The 18,990-nt window shown below is 40.4% G+C and overlaps 1 protein-coding gene across 9 annotated transcripts in view; it reads right to left on the bottom strand.

Moving 5' to 3' along the window:
- The window catches only part of RALGAPA2 (Ral GTPase activating protein catalytic subunit alpha 2), a 136,325-nt gene that overhangs the window by 37,314 nt on the left and 80,021 nt on the right, over positions 1–18,990 (bottom strand). For 6 of the 9 annotated variants that reach the window (XM_066995450.1, XM_066995448.1, XM_048078913.2 and 3 more), the window contains 2 exons: positions 14,813–14,971; positions 9,925–10,052 (listed from right to left, as the gene is read on the bottom strand). In XM_066995450.1, the coding sequence (XP_066851551.1) occupies positions 9,925–10,052; positions 14,813–14,971 (287 nt within the window). Of the gene's footprint in view, positions 1–574; positions 8,339–9,851; positions 10,053–14,812; positions 14,972–18,990 lie in introns of those variants that run through there. The other 3 variants (XR_010830860.1, XM_066995451.1, XM_066995452.1) reach the window with 3 other exon arrangements.

Genomic DNA, 18,990 nt, shown 5'->3' with positions numbered 1-18,990 from the left:
CAGCCCAAGCTGAATGCAAAATCTGTTCAGATAATATTGCCTTTTTTTTTATTTTTCCTCCTCCACCTGCAACAAAAGCCAAAGAAAAATAACCCAAGGAATACAAAGCACAAATGAGCGCGTGGGAGCAAGTTTCTAAAAGATGCAGCAGAGGTCTCAGCTACAGAAATCCCAATAAAGTTAACAGGGACAGAAGAGCAAAGCCATCACAAGCTGTTCTGAAAACACCAAGAACACGAAACTGTTAATCTGTCTGGTGTATGCCTGAAAAAAAAAAAAAAAAAACAACTTTGAATAAAGTAGTTAGTGTTAGCCTAAACACATCCATTCTGGCTGCCATCACCACTGTGAAGAGACACACCATAAACACGGGTTAGGTGCTGCCTAATGCGATGGAAAGCAGTGTGCGGCAGGCACCTGCACCCCTGTGGATCTCTCTCGAGCTCACACCTGGCTGCCAGAGGCACGGTTACCAGCTCAGTTGTACACAACACTACACCACACCAATCTGTACCTGCTATTGCAACTTAAATCACAGCCAGATTCCACTGCAGGTAGGGCACTCACAAAACTGCACCTTGAACAGAATTGCTTTATTTTTTATGGGGAACAACAGGAACAAAACTGGTCTTTACTTGGGAACATCCGAGAGCTGTGCGGTGGTTCCACACCTGGATGTGGAGAAACTTGACTTCCAGCCACCTTAAGGGCAGCAGCAGGACACAAACCCTTCTTCACAACTCGTTCGATCCAGTGCCTAGGACACAGGAGTTTAAAGGAACGATTAGAACAAAACCCCAGCTTCTTGCAAAATTATCCATGTACAAACAAAATGACTTTTTTATTCAATTTCTTCATCAGTAATGAGAGTATCATCCAAAGCAGCAGCTTCTCCATGATGGCAGAGGAGAGTCAGGATTCAAATTCCCAACTCCAAATCCTGACCTGCTGCTTCTATTCTATACACTGTACAGTTTCCAGCATGATCATGACTTTCCAGTCTCTAGCAGGGGCTGAAATAGCATAGCTGTGTATTTTAATAAGCTTGTTTTCAATTAGTGCATGTGTACATCATTCAACGAACCCAGAATTGCCTTTTTTTTCCTGTTTCTGACAGATCACACACTGAATTCACTTTTCATTTAAAAAAATATTACATTTACGATATACTTAAACACAGGCTCTTTTTTAGGACTATTCATTAAGTCACTTAGCAAATAAAAGCCTTTAAAACTGCTGGGGTTTATTTACTTCTACTGAAGAGAGACCAGCTCCAGCATGAGCAGCAGTTAGTGCCGCTTCAAACCCTGTTACAGAATTAGCCTCCGACTTTCTTAGCAGCCCTCAGTGATCTGTACAGCTTCCAGCTGTGGAGAAGAATAATGATGTTACAGCATAAAAATGAATTGTATTGTTAACAGGAAATTACAGACATCCAAAAAAGGTGGGAAGACTCAGGGTCACTGGCCTGATAATATTTTTGGAGGGGCAAGAGGTATTTTATCACACAAAATAACTCGAAACCCTGAGAATAATTTCTGCAGCCATCTGTGGGGAATGGACTAGCTCAGAGTAATGAAAGGTGAGAATCCGTCTGGAAGGTCGGGTGAGGAGTTGCCACAGTAGTTAGGATTACAGGCCAGGCAATCTCCGAAGCAGGAATGAGGGACACCACCAGGGGAGCCAGGATGGCACAGCTTCCTGTTGCCACACGTGTTCCACAAATAAATAATGGATTGCGTTTTCTTACCCTGCCTAGAGCTCCACTCACTTTTTATCAACCATTTATACATGGTGCAAGCTTCACTGCTGCCTGCCTTCCTCCTGTAAAACGGTGAAGATAACAGGCCGATAACAGAGGTGCATATGCAAGATATGCATGTTCCAAGGGAACGCAAGCAGGGACAGGTGCACACAGATTTGTGCACAAAAATACAGAAACTTAAAACCACTGTGTCCGCACACCATCAGGGAGCACGCAAAGTTCGGATCTGCAGAAGCATTACGCGCTCTTTAGATATTCACAAGTGGGATGCAGTAGATTTCTCTGCAAGTCTATGAAGAGCACTATGAATAAGAGCTGAAGGGCTGCCTTCACAATCCCATGTAATGCCACCTAAAAGCTTTGCCACGCATGACTTATTACAGGCTGCAGCAGATTAGAGGCATCGATCGCTGCCTGGCGAAGGTTCTGGCTGCGAGGAACGAAAGCAGCCGCAGAGGCAGGGGCCCGGCCATTGATCGGCTGCCGTGGGAGCTGTGCCACACACCAGAGGCCAGCGCTGCCCTACACCAACCATGCAGCCTCCGAGACACTCACCAGCATCCCCTGGGTGGCATCGCGCGCTGCTGCTTGGCGTTTACCCCGCCATGCCAGGGCTGGTTTCGGCAACACAACTGCTGGAGAGGCAGCAGACAGGCAGCTCTCCTCAGACAAAGCAGCAGAGGAGCCTGTGAGCCACAACCCATCGTTTCGGCAGAAAACTGTCAGATGCTATGTCATATAAATTGTCACAGTTCATGTGACACAAGCTTTAGAATTTCATAGTCATTTCTAACAGCGTCCATATAGCCCAAGGGCACAACTTCTTTGGATGAAAGAAGGGGAACAAATTACAAACTCTTCTACAAAAACAGTAACAGGCTTTCCATTTTGCTTGCAGTGCAATCGAGCAACCCTTTATAATCATAATACAGTTCTGAATGCAAGCTCGAGAAAATACATTTTGAAAAGTACCCGAAAACACATTTTCAGGCATCTTGCTTTACGTGCACCTACAAAATATGACAGTCACTCAGACAACTGGCTCAATCACAGCAAATATTTCTTTTATAGTCTCCAGGTAAACACGCAAGCAGATCAGTTGCCCTATGTTAAGCTAACCATAAATCAGTTTAAAGCAACAAAAACAATTTGTTTTGAATTCAACGTTGGTAATCTTTGCTTAATCTTGATTCCAGACATGACATATTAACATATAGTAGATATGTTCATATCTTTATACAACGTAATGAATTAAAGTTATGGGTAACTTTTTTTTTTTTTTTTTATCCTAGTGAGCTACTTGCTTCATATAGGTAAGCTGGCATGCCATATTCACCACAGAGCGTAAACCTTTATGACTTACGCACGTACCGGATTACCTCTCCAAAGTAAGGGCTGATTTCTCCTGGCCCACATGCTTGCAAATCTTAAGCAGGGAAATGGTGACATCCAGTGCTCAGATACTATGTAAAGCATATGCATCCTCATAGTACTTTTTGTTTGTTCTAATGCAGACACATTCAGCATCTACTGCACATACGCACTAACACAGAGATGTATTATGTTGCAGCAAAGCACTGTGAATGTCCAAGACAAACTCAGGAAGAACTGAAAACTCAGTATCAGATTTTCCTCTTGGACTGAACAGCAACAAAAACTACAATCAACTTTGGAAACAATTCTTCAGCCTGCAACTGTGGTAGTATTTTTTCTTCTTGCCAGACTAAGCATATTTGGATCAGCCCTTATAAAATTCTATTTATATTAATGAAAGAAAGGCAGAAGCAGCACAGCTTATATGAGAGATTACTGCGAGGATTACATCTCCAAGCACACTTGGACAGCTACCTGAAACATTGTTTCGACAGTGAAAAGAACAGCAGAGTGATTGATGAGTTGGTGTGTCCCCCCTGCCATGAGATATTTCTTCTTCCCCTAAAGAGCATTGCAGCACTGTACTCTGATCAAGATGCTATAAAAGACTACAAAAAATACACAATAATCAAAAGGCAGAATAAGAAAAATAAAATTCCGTAAGACCAAACCGATTTATTCTAAGAGTGAGGATGCTTAAAAAGATAGTTTTACAGTAAGCATGTTAATTCTTAAACCCCAAGAGACACTAAATCACCATCTACCCATTCACAGGAAAATAAATGTAGCTTAAATTGCTAAGAAAATATTTCAAAGACTACAAGAAATCAACGAAGAGTATGGTTAAAATCAAATGGTGCATGCACACAGGGACATTTCATACTTTCCATCAGGTTCCTCACAAAGAGCAGGTCGAACCTGGGGCAACATCTCAGACATGTCAGAATCTCTTCTGGTTTTCTTCAAACTCAGTTAGTGAGAGCAAGCAGGACTGCAAGTACGATAGTTATTGGGGGGGGGGGGGGGGCAGCAATAAAACACCACAAATAACGTTAAAATATTTTTTCAATTAAAAATAAGCTTTTTTTTTTTGCCTTTTTTTTTTTTTTTTTTAGTGAAGAGCACAAACAGAAATGTAGAAATGTGGCCATTCACATTCAGGTACAGGGGTCTGCTTCACAAACTTTACCCAGCAACTCATCAACGTTTCCTCTGCATCACTGTACCCATTTTTCAAGCTCTGAGAAGCTTTTCTCCCAAGTTAAGAAGCACTTACAACTTTTTTCTAAACAAACCATGGTATAATCTTTTAGCCACTGTGATTTGAAGAATAGCTGTCTTCCTGTGAAGATAAGCTTGCACTACTATTTTTCTCATTTTTAAAAGGATAAAAGGGAAGAATCTGGGATGTTCACTCCTGTTGTTATTATGAAATGTGTGAGATAAGAAAGAATAAGCAACCTGATTATAAAAGTTCGTAAGTAAAACCTGAGAGTGACTAAAAAAGCTCTAAAAAAGAACAGTGTAATTCAATGAGCAAGGAAATTACTCCATTTTGCAAGACAATCTGGATTCAGGATAATCAAAATTGTTTTTCCCTGTGTGTTCTAAGGGGATCTTTTTGTGCAGACATCACTATACCCAGATTCCAAAATCTTTGTGGAGCAGTAACTTATGGACCAGCCACCAAAGTGCCTGACACCTGCAGGTTTAGTTACATTTCCACATTCAGTGATTTGCTTGCACCTGAGCTTTGAGACTATCAGCTTGAACAGCAGCTGTAAATCAGACCCAGAATAAAGTCTTGGGGACAAACCATGTTTTTTTCCCCCCAGTATTTATCTTTACTGATAAGACCAGCTCTCAAAGATGTGTACTACTATATACACTGCAGCTTAGGGCAACTGGGACTCCAGAATGGACCAACGTTGAAAAATCCTTTTCCAACAAACAACTAATGTTATATTAACTGGAAGAAAGCATAAAGATACAATTTTAAAAGTATATCATCACCCCTAGCGTTTTTGGAAACGTTCGTACTACTGGAACCAGAGCAGACACTTGCTCAGGGGTCCTGCTCGACAGGCCCCTCGCTGAGTGCAAACAGCCGGTTACTGCTCTCCAGCTGTGGCAGCCCAAGCAGTTGGTCTTCCACCTCCGCCATGCCCTCTCTTACAAAATACAGATCACACCCAGCTTCCCCCAGCAGCCTGAGGGACTGATGTGGTGTTTTCCAGTGGCGCCAGCCCCGCTCCCCCAAGCAAGCTGTGCTTCCCTCCCCTCCTCTGGCTAAAACAGCCGCCTTCATCTTCCCCTGACACCTCACCTGTCCCCTGCAAGCTCTCTACCTGCTAGGAGCTCTGAAATCCTGTCAGGCCTTGTAATTGTGAAACGGAAGGAACAAAACAGAAACCCAGAAATTCGTGGGTGCAATCTGCTAGGCCAGCACACGTGAAACACTTTGGCTCGGCCAGTCCTACTCCTCTGTCAGGGGCTCGGCATGTGACAGAAGTGGTTTGCAGGAAAGAAACAGGAAGAACTGGAGAAATTATTGTTGCCCACAAATATAAGGGGAAAGCCATGTTAGTAGTGATTAAAGTAGCTAGGAAGGGTGACTTAACATTGCAACTCCTCCACTGAGTGCTGCAGGTGGAGGTGGAACAAGGCTGGTGCTGAGGTGCCCCACAAGCAGCAGGCCAGCAGCACCTCCAGTTGCAGCTGGCAGGTCTCAAATTACAGCGGGGTACCTGTGCCCTTGCTCTGCTCTGACACCAGTAACACACACAAAGCAAGACAGGATCTGGATATTTTGCGGCAGACTGCATACAAAGAAATGGGCTTTTTTTTTCCCAGCTCGATGCATATTTTCAAAGACATAAGTCACTAAAATATCCCAATTTACACTTGTTCAAGAGCTACGTTTAGGGAGTTCTGAACAAAAGCTGTTGCACAGCTGTGAAGAAAAACACATGCTTATTGGAGGAGACACACAACAATTTGTTATTTTATTCACATGCGGATATATTTTACACTGCATCACATATTTTACACACAGTCCATGGATCCATGATTTCCTCCTTTGTGTCCAGTTCCAGTTGTCAAAGTCTTAAAAATGGACTGGTTTTCATCCCTGCTCTTATCGCCTAAAGCCTTCTGCTTATAGACTGGCCTTACTCTTACAGACTGAGATTAGCAGCCTCTGCTTTAACTGGGCTCTGTAAGAGGAACTTCAGTTTCTGCACAGGCAATTGTTTGTCTGGGAGATTTGTAGTTTCCTCCTTTCCCCATCAAACAATAAGGTGCCTTTAACAAGCTCAAAAACTTGCATTAATATATACATTATCATACAACAATTTTAGAAAGTTTAAGACTTACTCTTTCACGTTCTCATGTAATTTTAAGCCCCCTCATCGTTTGTGATTTCCATAAAACACACAGGCATATTTAAAATGACAATTACTGCCTGAAAAAGCAGACTGGTGAGGCTGCTGAAACACATTACCTCGCACTTAACAGTTACTTAAGGACGGTGAGAGCACCAATTAGTACGGTCTGCGGCCGCTCAGTCTCAATGCTTCAGTGCACCAAAAAATGATTATTTTGGACATACACTAACATACAATCATCCATTAACATGTAAACATTACAGCAGTTGCAGAGAAAACTGAGCTTTAACCACTGCAAAGACAACTCAGCTATGTGTAAGTGCCCTGCTTTTGCTTCAGTGCAATGCCACAACATGCCATTTGATGTACACAAAGAACTTGTGGCCAGAACAGCTTTAAACTAAGATTTAAATATGGTTAATTATTTTGTAATGAATATTTCTCTTGGCCTAATGAGTGCCTTAAAACAGAAGCAGTTACTTGAACACAAAAAATGGATTAAAAAACCTTGTGTGTTCTGCCATAGTTACGTTTCTCATTTTCAGAGGTATTCCTAACAGAAAAATGTATTTGGGTAGGACAGTGGAATTTGTGTCATCATGACCAAAGGATTACAGTGCAAAGTGAGATTCTCCCGTGGCTCTGTAGTCCTGGTCCCCATGGAAACCGGACTCAGATATTGTCCTCTGCTCGCTGGAGCACCCAGCTCGGCACCTTTTGTGCCTGATGAGATTTCTTCCACAGCCTTCCAGCAACAGACCCTACTGCTTCCTCCTGACTCTTTCCTAATTGAGATGCAAATTAATCTCTGTGGCTGATTACACTTCCCTCAAAGCCCCTGACAAGTGCAGCTGTAACTGGAGTTTGCAGACTTTCCAACAAGTGACTTCAGCTGTCACCACTTGCACACCGCTGCCAGCGCCCAGCAGCATGCGACCCCGCGCAGTGCTCCCGCGGGTCACAACGCTTCTCCCACCCGGGAACTACGGCAGTGGAGCACGAGCGCTTTACTTTACGGTGAAGCTTCCACAGGTGCCAGATAAACCAGTCCGTCTGCCCCCCGCTTCTTTTTATTACTGCCCCATTATTTCCCTTGGATTTGTCAGTGTTTTATTACTGTTGAGCCATTTACACCAGACGAAGTGTTCATTCAATTCCTAACCATGCTGGAATTGAGAAAAAATTTACCTACTAACTCTTGTTACGAATGCTGCCCTGTATGACAAACAGCAGTAGAAGACTCCCTGGCTCTGCCTTACCACAAGCGTTTCTGTGCTCATCCAAACTGCAAAGTTATGTCTCATGTGCTGCCAAACAGCATCCTTCCCTTTTCCAGGATTATTGCTTTTTATTTCTCCCTTCCATACAAATATTTTGAGTTATTTCACCTTTGAGTTATTTTCACTCCCAGTATAACAAAGTTACTAAAGTCCTTTATTTACCTTTTAAATTGTTGGGGCTGCTCTTCTCTTGTTCTCCAAATAACAGCTAGCAAAGCCAACACCAGGGAGAAAAGTCACACTGAGCTTGCAAGCTTTGCGGGCTACAGAGCAGTGTTACTGCAATGGACAGGTTCAAATACCTCCTTTATACATCCATAAATTTACATGCCAATTTCTGGCTCATTAAGAATTTTAGTACATTTTTGTGCTTATAGGTAGCAATTATTGTTGACCTTTTCTATTCAAAAAAGTTTAATTTTCTACAATAAAAGTTATGGATGTCTTTCTCTCCTACTCCAGTGTCATCCAAATGGGACCTTCCCACCCCATTATCTTTGTCCAGTTTCAGAAGTTTCTCAGTTCTCTTTCATCTATCAAGTGGAGATGTAGCAGTTGATCCACAAGAGATACCATTGGTGCAAAAGCAGACACAAAAAAAGGAAAACAGGAGTCAGAGGAGAAATACAGTTTTAGCTTGACCCCAAACATATGCTGAAAAGTGGTATGTGCTGCCACATTTGTGCTGCTCATGTTTCAACAGGGACAACGAAGGACCCAGAAAGGGACCCTGTAGGAAAGTGGCAGCACAGCAGGTGGGTGCAAGCCGCCTGCTCACAGAACGCTTAAAGCCAAAAGATGAGCAGGATGCAGAAATCTGAGGACTCCTTTGGGGAGTGGTGGGATTACAGGAAGAGGCAATAGTGATACTTCATTCTTGTCAGTGCTGGTTTTTACATTAACTTTACTACACTATTTCATTATTACACATTGACTTTACCAGCAGATGGACTAAGCTAAATTCCACATAGAAGAATTTTAGTAATTAGCTAGATTGCTCTCATTAAACAAAAGTGGAAAACCTGGCAAGTTTTGAATTATCTGTTAGGTACTGCCATGATTTTGCAATTGATGTACTGCACTCAACTGCTTAAGCAACAATCACCAACTAGCTTTGTTTTGTGTATAAAATGAGTAAACAATGAAGTTAATCAAACATGAATTTATTTAACTACAATGTTACTTTTAAATTCCAAGGACGCTTGAAAAGTATACTGGATAAAATTCAGTCTTATTTAAAAGAAGAGCATTTTGAAAATACTGTATTTTAAAAAAGTGTCTCAAATTAATTAATCAATATTCTTTCAAAGATCAAAACATTTACGAACTCTTCCTAAAACTCATACTATTAGAAAAATCCTCAAATCAAAAGCTCCCCAAAGAAAACACAGTACAGTAAGTGTTGTTCCGGAGATAAGTGATAAGATTAACAAAACAAGCAATAAAACATTTCTTGCATAATCATGGCATTATGAGAAAATCCTAGAAAAAGTAATACCCAGTAATAATGCTATTAGTCTGCACATCATGTAGGAATAAAAGTTTATCCTACAATTTCTGTAGGAGAAAAGCATACCGTCTAGTTATCTCCCATCAACTATTAGAAAATGTGTTCTGAAAATTCCCTATTACAGAAGTGGCTTGAATAAGACTGGAATTAGGGAACTGAAACATCCATATGAGAGGCCAAATCCCATCTGTCTTGTTAACGTAATGAGTCCAAGTAAAGTCAACTGGACTACTTTCTTGAATAAGGTAAGAATACAACTGAGTTCTGTGTATTAGCCTAATATACACTGTAGATAACTTTTATTGGCATTAAAGAAAATTGATTATCGCTACTTACGGTTCAAAGCATCAATGTTAAGTCCAAGTCCACCATCAGCAAGACTGTCTGCAACCTCTGGTGAGAACATTCTTGTAATGTTACATTTTTTTTTTTAAAAACAGTGGATGGCAACTGGGCGTGAATGACTCTTAAAAACATTGAGCTTGACACGAAGAAAGCTTTGACCTTTTCTAGGAAGTATGTTCATTAAAGCTTACCTCTTAGTAGCAGGATCTTCAGAAGTAAGAACACTACCAAGGGGAACTTTGCATCATCAGCAGGAAAGGATACAAGCTCTGGTAGAGCGGGATGAGCGACTTGACAGCTCTGCTGGCGTTGATGCACGTGGCACATATAAGGCTTGGCAGAAGCTTTGCAGTCACAATGGCTCCATCAAAGAGAGGACCAAAAAATGGCACCTGTAGACCCCAAAATAAAAACAACATATAAAGTTCAGCCAAAGGAGGCTGCGGAGCACGGGAGCAAATTCCACAGTGAGAAACAGAAACAACACACCCGATGCCCACAGGTTTTTCACAGCAAGGCACATGCTGCTTGAGAAAGGTAAGAGGCAAGGGGAGGAAGATTTCACCCTTCCCAGCTCTAGGCAAAAAACTAGTAAACTATTTTGCCAGGAAGCAGCATGACCACATTGTTTTACATACTGACACTTCTAGTATGACATTAATCCCAATTTTTTTAAGCATTTAACCTTCATAAGCATTTAACCTCCATAACTATCACCAGTATGTTTGATGTGCATATGTACATGGCATATTTAATGAGGTAAGCATGAGCTCATTATATACATTAACAACATTTGCCAGTGAATTTGAAGTTGATGCTCTATTTGCAGCAGATACTGAGAGAGGTTTTCTGTCTTATATCTCAATGTGAGACCCTGACTCACTGGCTGAGTCCCCCCCTGGCAGGAGCTTTTGCAAAGAAGTATTTGTTTCAGATAATCCTCTATAAACTCCTTCCATGGAATTATGGACTTCTCTAAAGGAAAAAAGAAAAAAAAGAAAAAGAAAAAAAAAAAAAAAGAAAGAGCTGATCCAAGACAACAAGGTTCATGGAAAGCAGGGGAGATGGCACCTGTAAGCAGAGCTGGCACACAAGCAAACAGGTCCGTCCAGCATACGGCACCAAGATGTTAGAATTGTGTTACTGCAGGGTTACCTCCAGAGGAACCCTCCACATAACGTCATTTGGTGGCATATGGCTCTTCAGACAAAGGCTACGTTAGGTAAAAGAGACCCACACACTTTGTAAAAGTGAAAAACATCTGCAGTGAGGAACACATAACAGGCTTTGCCATGTCAAAAGCAGAGACAATCTTAACAATTAACTGTACAGTAAATTTCAGCATTGACAAATAGTCAAACTCACTTCCCTATCACAAACTCAAAATGAAAAAAAAAAAAAACAACACAGAAGCTAGCAGCAATTAACAATATATAAGCTGTGGATTTTTCCATCTGTACAGGGGCTTATCACATAAATAAATACCCTCTATTATTCTTCTGCAACTGCTTGTGGGTGACTGTGACAGTCATTCAATAAATGGACAAAGAGAATAATATAAATCCCCTGCATCTAGGGAATTCCTCTAATTAGAAGTGGCAATGAATTACAGGAGAAATTTGGATTTAATATAACATCTGCAAATGACAGCTGTCTTTTCACAGTTATTTTGTCATTCCTTTACTTAAAATAATGAACTCCCCCTCAAAAAAAAAGGACTAATGTAAAATGTTTCCATAGTATTTTTCTTTTCTTTTCTTTTTTTTTTTTTTAATGCTAGCATTACTAACTAGCCAGCTGGAAAGGAAGGTGACAAGAAGAAAATCCATGCCACAAAAGTGATAATGTTCTAGAGCATCAAGTTTCTCCAGTTTAAGCAATAACATTTCTAAATGAAATTTTTAACACACACTCTTACCTTTCAAGTGTTGACAAAAAGAGAAAGAAATGTAAAACTACATTTTTATATAAGTACAAATAAGCCTGTGAAGTACATATTAGTATTAAAATTATATCACACACAAATGCTAGATATTCTATGTCACAATAGCACTTACATATGCTACCGTACAAAGAAATTCATTCTCAGTCTTTTCGGCCAGCAAGCTTTGCTTACAGGACGTTGTTACACTATTTCATAAACACCTGGAGTCTAGGGAGTGTGGCAGATTAACCCAGGATTACTGAATTTATATACTGAAAGTATACACAAGGTGTGTTTATTTTGTACACCGTTTATTTGCATACATTTTTTAAACTTCTTTCAATGGGCACTCTGCTGCAAATTTTTCAAAAAATATCTACAATCTGACAGACATCTTTAAACAAAAAGTTCAGTTATGTTTTCTCTTGTACTCCAAGAAACTACACTTTACTACAAAAAAACTTTTCAAACTAAAAGTAGGCTCATTTGAGCTGAATTCCAAAACTTGGGCATGCTCCTTTGCTGCTCGTGGGTGCGTGTGCCTGCTCCCAGGGAGGGCCTGGGGAGCCCTGCGCAAGCTGGCTTGCCCCCAGCCATAACACTGCCAGCCCAGGTAACGAAAAGGCAACAAAAAGAGGGGTGTAGAACAGTTGAGAAGTCTACTACTTACCCTGCACATGATTATTTTGTAAAGTACGGAACTTTCAGGAAATGTGGAAACATGCTTTTTCTGAAGAAGAAAACTAAATTATTTAAATTACTGTGTCCTGGGCACATACTTTGTCAAAAAATAAGTATTTTTCACGAGCCAAAGTTGGCATACACTGTCTGATAGGAAAAGAAAGCAATGAAGCAGAAGATAGAGGTGACTTTGTCTGAGTGCGAATGATTTTACGTTGGCAAAGCGAGACAAGCGTAGCCCACGTGAAACCAGAACCAAGAGCAGATCCATCCAGGTCATTAAAGTCAATGGGACGCTGCGTACCGTCAGTCTCCATCCGTACAGCGCCTGCCTTAACAAGGGAGGACGAAGGGACAGAGAAACTGAATGCATAGGAACACGCTCCCCTGTCAGTACTTTTCTGTAAGCAAGTATTTAAACAGCCATTTGAGGAAAACAGGGTTTCAAACGGTTACAAAAAAAATCAGTAGGCTTAGACAGGAATGAATTTGAAAAAGAAAAAAGAAGTCAAGGGAAATTACCCCCCCCCCCAGCTACTCCAAATGTCAGTGCAAGTTATCCACGAACCAGAAATTAATATTCACCACACTGCAAACACCTGCTTCATTACAATTTCCAAGAAAAAAAAAATAATTATTTTTGTTGCACACAGTAAAAGTAGGGAAGGTTAAATAAACCTTTTGAGCACAAAGACTTCACTTCTATAGCAAGCAGCACTAGTTAAAAGACTGGGGAATGGGTAAATTATTGTACCAAATGGCTGAGAATTAATCTCTGATGACTAGCTGCAATCTAACGAGGCATCTGTGTCCCAGGGAACCCACAGTATGTCCCTGGCGGTATGTGCAGTGTGTAGAGTCTGCCTGGCATTCTTTGTCCTCTTTTGCAGGCAGCTTTTCGTCTCATTGTTCAGAATATCCTCATGCATCTGTGACGCGTGGAATGCATTCACACTAACAGACTTACTATTGTCTTCCCTCAGAAGCTTTGTCGAGCAAAGACTGCATCACGGTTCCTGATAATTATATTGCTTAATTAATCAAGACAAAAAAAATTTGCAAATCATTGCCCGGTTGCCAAGCAGGGAGATAAAAAATGAAAACAATACAGGCTGAAGCAATATAACAAAAGTAACAGCTATCTGATCAGAAATTCTTATATAATGAAGCTATTAATGCTAAATCGGTTAATGTTAACATTGCTCCAGGTGTCTCTACTTAGATGCAAACAAAAAGGCTAACATTATGTATATAAAAGGCCAAATGTTGCCATGGATTCTGTAACCTGATAGAGAGGACAGCCTTTTCATTTGATTAGGGAATGCAATTTAAATACCAGGGACAGAAGCCAAACAACAGACATTTCTCTCTGCAAGCCTCTTTCATTCACCCTGGGGTCAGTAGCTGGTGAACAAAAGGTCAGCCACACTTGCCCTGGAAATGTCTGGATTAATTTTATTACATTGTAATGGTTTGTACTTTAAATGTAGGGATAACACTAAATTTCCAGTTAGCTATTATTCTTTCTGCCGGTTGGGTATTTTTGACTAATATACAAGATGACATAGCTGTTCTCGGGTTGATTCACAGAATTTTCAAGCATGTTCATAGAGCTAAACTCTGATTTTCCTTATGGAAGAATAAAAGCTAAAATGCCCAAGAAGTAAACCGCAGAGCTCACCATCAAGTGCAAATGAAAAAAAAAACACTCTTTCAAAACATTAAAAAAAAAAATAAAGTTTGAAATGTCTAGTCTGATTAATATATAATAGCTCCCATCGTTCACAACTCCAAAAATATCATATACAGCTGGTAAATGTCACCTGGTGAATGCATTTTTCCACAGCTGGTTATTTTCTTGGACAAATACTGTCCCTCATAAAAGGGAAATAGTACTTATCGCATGGATTACTCTCATAAAGTACATACTATATATATGCCAGACAAATATATATATACCAAAAAAACAAAATCCATTATTTGAAAAAAAAAAAAAATCTCAAAAGTTGGTTGTATGACAATTAATTAAATGGCAAACAATAAAACTCAAATACTTTGTCTGATATAAGGATATCCAAATGCCTATACCATCCCATTGAGTCACATTAGGATAAGGGTCTTGAAAACATGCGAGGTTATGCCCAGTGACATATGTACAACAGTTGATAATTCTTATGGGGTGAATCAGTAGCAAATGAGAAGCTTAAATATTTATGATTTTGCTTCTGTTGGCTCACGTTGGAAATTCATCATGATTTTAAGCTGTTTGTACAATAACTTCTATTGGTTTAGAAATCTGAAATATTTCTTTAGGCACTAAGCATAATATAACATGAATTAGTAGCCATTTCAATTGCTATTCACATTTCTATATTTAAAACAAAAACTCATTGCTCAGTATGCTTTTAAACTGAGGACAACCTATATATAGTATTTGCTGGGAGAAAAAAAACAAAACCCTATAACACTGAGCTTTATTTAAGCAACAAAACTGCTGGTCACATGTGCAGCACATATAATAGATCCAATACGGCAGTCAAAACATACCTCTGGTTTCTTCATTATCTCTATGAAAAACATGTGATTCTTCATTGGATAAATAACAATTAAAACATCTCCAAAATCTGTTGGTATAATGCCCCTGCGGTAGTTCCTGGTGTGTTCAGACCAGACGATGTGAACCTCATCATTTCCCAAGTGACGAAGCTGCAACAGCAAATTGGCTCTTTATTAATCAGAGTGATAACAACAGTTTATGAGGGGTCATGGCTTACAGATTGAATTATAATGCTCAATACTAGAAATATTTCATTACAGAAAAAAGTTAAAATATTCTTTTTCTCCAGTTGCTCATGAAAAGATCAGCTAAATAATTTGCTTCATTCAGAACACATTGTTATCTGATGGCTTAATTAAGTAATTATCAAATTAGCCATTAACATGGTATGTAAATGTACATTACCTACAATAATTTAAGGCAGAAATCTGAGTTACTAGAACAAAATGTTAGGCAGCAAATATCATATGCCAGTTACAATAATACAGCTGTCACAGAAATGTGAAATGCCTTGACTCTGGATGTCAAGAAACTTTCCATTGTGGACCGCTCTTTCTTTATTTACTATATTACAAATGTTTTCTTGAGGTCTCCATATCTGGTGAGGAAGACTCCTCTTTTGTTTGAAAATAGAAGCAAAATATTTTGGACAGTGTGAATTAGAGAAGAATGGGAAATACCGGGGAAGTTACTTTATTTGGAGCAGAGTCGCATAAAATATGGATCAATTATAAGTAGGACATACCCAAAATCCATCTAAAGATCTGTGTGTTTGCTTTGTTATATGGGAGGAACTGGAGGTGATCTAACAGATGGTAAAAAGTATTTGACAGTCATGTACAAGCTGTGCACAATAGTTTCAACTGTAAGCTTTAAAGTTAAAATTTAATCCACATGCAGAATGCCAGTCTAATGCATAAAGAGAGTTTAATTCCCACTTAAACCTTAAAAGACCACCACCCCTAGTTTGGTGCTAGCCCCTGAACAATGTGGACAATAGACCTAACAAAGAAGCTAAAATGTAGCTCTGCTTCCTGCATTGTCTCTGGAAAAAAAAAAATCATTTGTAAATAATCTCTAGGGACCTCATGTTAGCTGGTGTTATACCAAAGAATATTCCCTCTTCAGAACCAGGTAGCATCTTTAAAAGTAAAGAATTTAAATCCTACAAGGTTGGTTGAGTGGCAAACTGTACCCTAGTTGTAAGAGAAACATGCAAAACTGTGAACCGTGACACAAATCAAAAAGTTAAAAATATGCTTTTTGCCTATACTTTGTACTCTAGCAGAGTAAAATGAAGCTACACTCGAAGTAGGATTGAGATTCTCAGTTTGTTTTAAATGAAATAAAAATACAGAGTTGTATTTTGTTTAAAGCTATTCATAAAAGCCATTTTTGAAGAAAATGCAGTCTGTGCTTACAAGAAATTCGGAAACATTAACAATACTAATACTAGAGCCTCTTACATGTAGAAAATCAGTATAAAAAACTGTTCTCATGGTCATCCTGACTTCTATTTTATTACTCAGTAAAAACAAAGTCACACCGAAGAAAACACTTATGCTGACAACATCACAGTGCAGACCAATACATACAAAGCTAGGTAGTAATTTAATCGAACAACAAAATCCTGACTTTGTTTTCACACTCGTATCTGAATAAGCAGACGCAGCTAGGTCGCCTCAGAAATGATTAGGGCAAGAGGTGAAGTTTGGTCTGACCATCTCTGCCTAAGTGCTGGGGCTTTGCATAGACCACGAGGATTTGGCATGGCCACTCCATGCCTGGCTGAAGTCGAGCTGCAATTCCTGCGGAAGCTGGGAAGCCAGGACCTGGCTCGCGGCAGCAGTGCTCAGAGCAGGCCAGGCACTGGGCTCGCAAGCCATGCCCCACATTTGCTCGGCGGAGCGGAGGCACCCAGCTCACCTTACAATGGAGTGAGTACAGGCACTCGCTCTGCGGCATGGAGAAAACCCTCAACAGCTTTACCAACCTCTGCTTAAAAAAAAAAAAAAAAAAAGGTAAATAAATATGAAAACAGACTTTTGCAAGGCTATGCAGTTGCCCTGTTGCATAGGGAAATGCAAACTGAAGACAGCTCACTTGTTTTACTACAAAAAGAAAACCAGGACGAAAAGGGTTGGTACTGCCTTTCCTCATGGTGCCTTGGGAATGGTACATGGCATAAACAGCTACAGAAACGGGATTCAAAATAGGTCCCAATGCTGCTAAGAGACCCTTTTTAATTCACAACAAATTTTTCTGCTAATAATCGAACACTTTTCGTACTGAAAAAATCCTCAAACGCTTTATACCTGTATCACACCTCAGAGAACAAAACTCAATAAACATGAAGTCAGCGCAACCTACACTTGTTTGAGACTGGAAGTGATGGCTCCAAGCCCAAAACCCTGCAAACATCAGTGTGATGATGAATTACTCTTTGCTATGAGTACCACCTCATCACATGCAGAGAACTGCTTTTAAAGAACAAGTTACTATCTTCTTTGGTTTTAAACCATACATTCCTAACCACTGCATTTATACAATGCAGTGCCACAAATGTACAATTGGCATCAACCAGAAGTATTTGTCCTTGCAAGATCATCCCAGCAATAAAAACCATCGCGATAATCTTATCAGTGGCAGCACACCAGCAGCGGCTTCCCGGGTCACTCACTCGCAGTGCTGGCTGTGGTGGCCTGGGCGCCCCAATGGACATCACTGAGGTTTGCTCCATGGGCCAGAGCCTGGGTGCACGCTGGGCTCCCCATGCAGGTGGAAACACAGAAACAACTGCATACAAAAGCCCGAAGCAGCCAAAGAGTATGAAGCAAATGCTAAAATCCTGGGGAACGAGGAGCAGCCTGAGCGCTCGAGTTTATTGCATCTGCGTGGCCCCTGCCCAAAGCTGGGCGTTGCGCCGTTGCTGGTGCCTTGGGTGCGCTGTCAGCCCGGGTGGCTGCAGCGCGTGGCGGCAAGGCAGTGCTCACAGCGCACACCTCGCGGCCTGACCCCTCTCCCTGCTAATTGCGTTACAGAGCCAGCTGGCTTCACAGAGGAGTCGTCTGTTTGACTGAAGAATTCCTGCTTGTGGGGAGGCATGGCTGCTACTTTCGCTAAGTAACAGTCGGGCCTGACATCCCCATTGTCTGGCTGACAGTGTGCCCATCCTAAAATCTAAGTTTTATTTGTAAATTAACCGAGAAACTTCCTGCCAGAACAGTGCTGCCTGGAGACTGATAATGTGTGCCTTTCATTCCCTTTCACTCTTACTGTATCACTGCCAATTTGTTTTTCTGCTGCTCGCCAGCCCTAGGCTATAAAAGCCTTGTAAGACATAAGTGCAATTATAGTCCTGGAGTCAAATGAATTGGACAAATCCAATAGCACAGCTCTGTCCCCACTTTGCAAACCCCTACAGCAGTTAGATTAGCTGCTAAAAATCTAATCTAGCTCTAGCTAACAAATTTCTGCAGCGAAGGAGCAAGAGTTCAGTATGGGGTTGCAAACAGATTTCTGAATTGAAAAAGTTCTACTATGACAATGGGGGGAGATGGAATAAATCACTTGAAAATTTTGCAGCCCATTTTTAAACTGTTAGATGCAATTTAGTTAGAACAAGAAAGGGGACTGCAGGATGCTGTTACTATGATTGATTTTCGTTCTTGCCACAAGACATCCAGACAAAAAAAAAAAATTAGAACCAATGATGCTGAACCCTACAGCAGCATGAGATATCAGTTGAATTTTGATTATTTCACAAGAAAGCATTTCTTTCAGGGCTATGTCTTATTTTGGAGTGGTTTGTTGCGTTTTATTGTGTTTGCGGAGGGGTTGTGTTTTGTTTATTTTGTGGTTTTTTTTTGAATGAACGATATAATATGTCAGCATATACTTCGTATAAAGGAATACAAAGTGCAGATTACTACTGTATGGCACAAAAATAAGGGGCCAAGCTCATGCTCAGTGGAAGTGCACTTATTCTTGTGAATTTATACCAGGAATGAATTTATCGTCTTGTGTTCAGTAAAAATAAAGAAACATCATAACATATTTAAATAAAATTATTGCATCTGCTAAATTCCCCAGCCCGCAGAATTTATGGCCTGCTGTACTACTTCCCTGGCCAGCAGGTGGTAAGACCTTCTGTTCAGCTCCAGAGTTT

This window comes from Anser cygnoides, chromosome 3, assembly GCF_040182565.1.
Source record: "Anser cygnoides isolate HZ-2024a breed goose chromosome 3, Taihu_goose_T2T_genome, whole genome shotgun sequence".
Lineage (NCBI taxonomy): Eukaryota > Metazoa > Chordata > Aves > Anseriformes > Anatidae > Anser > Anser cygnoides.
This window is presented reverse-complemented; position numbering and strand designations above follow the sequence as displayed.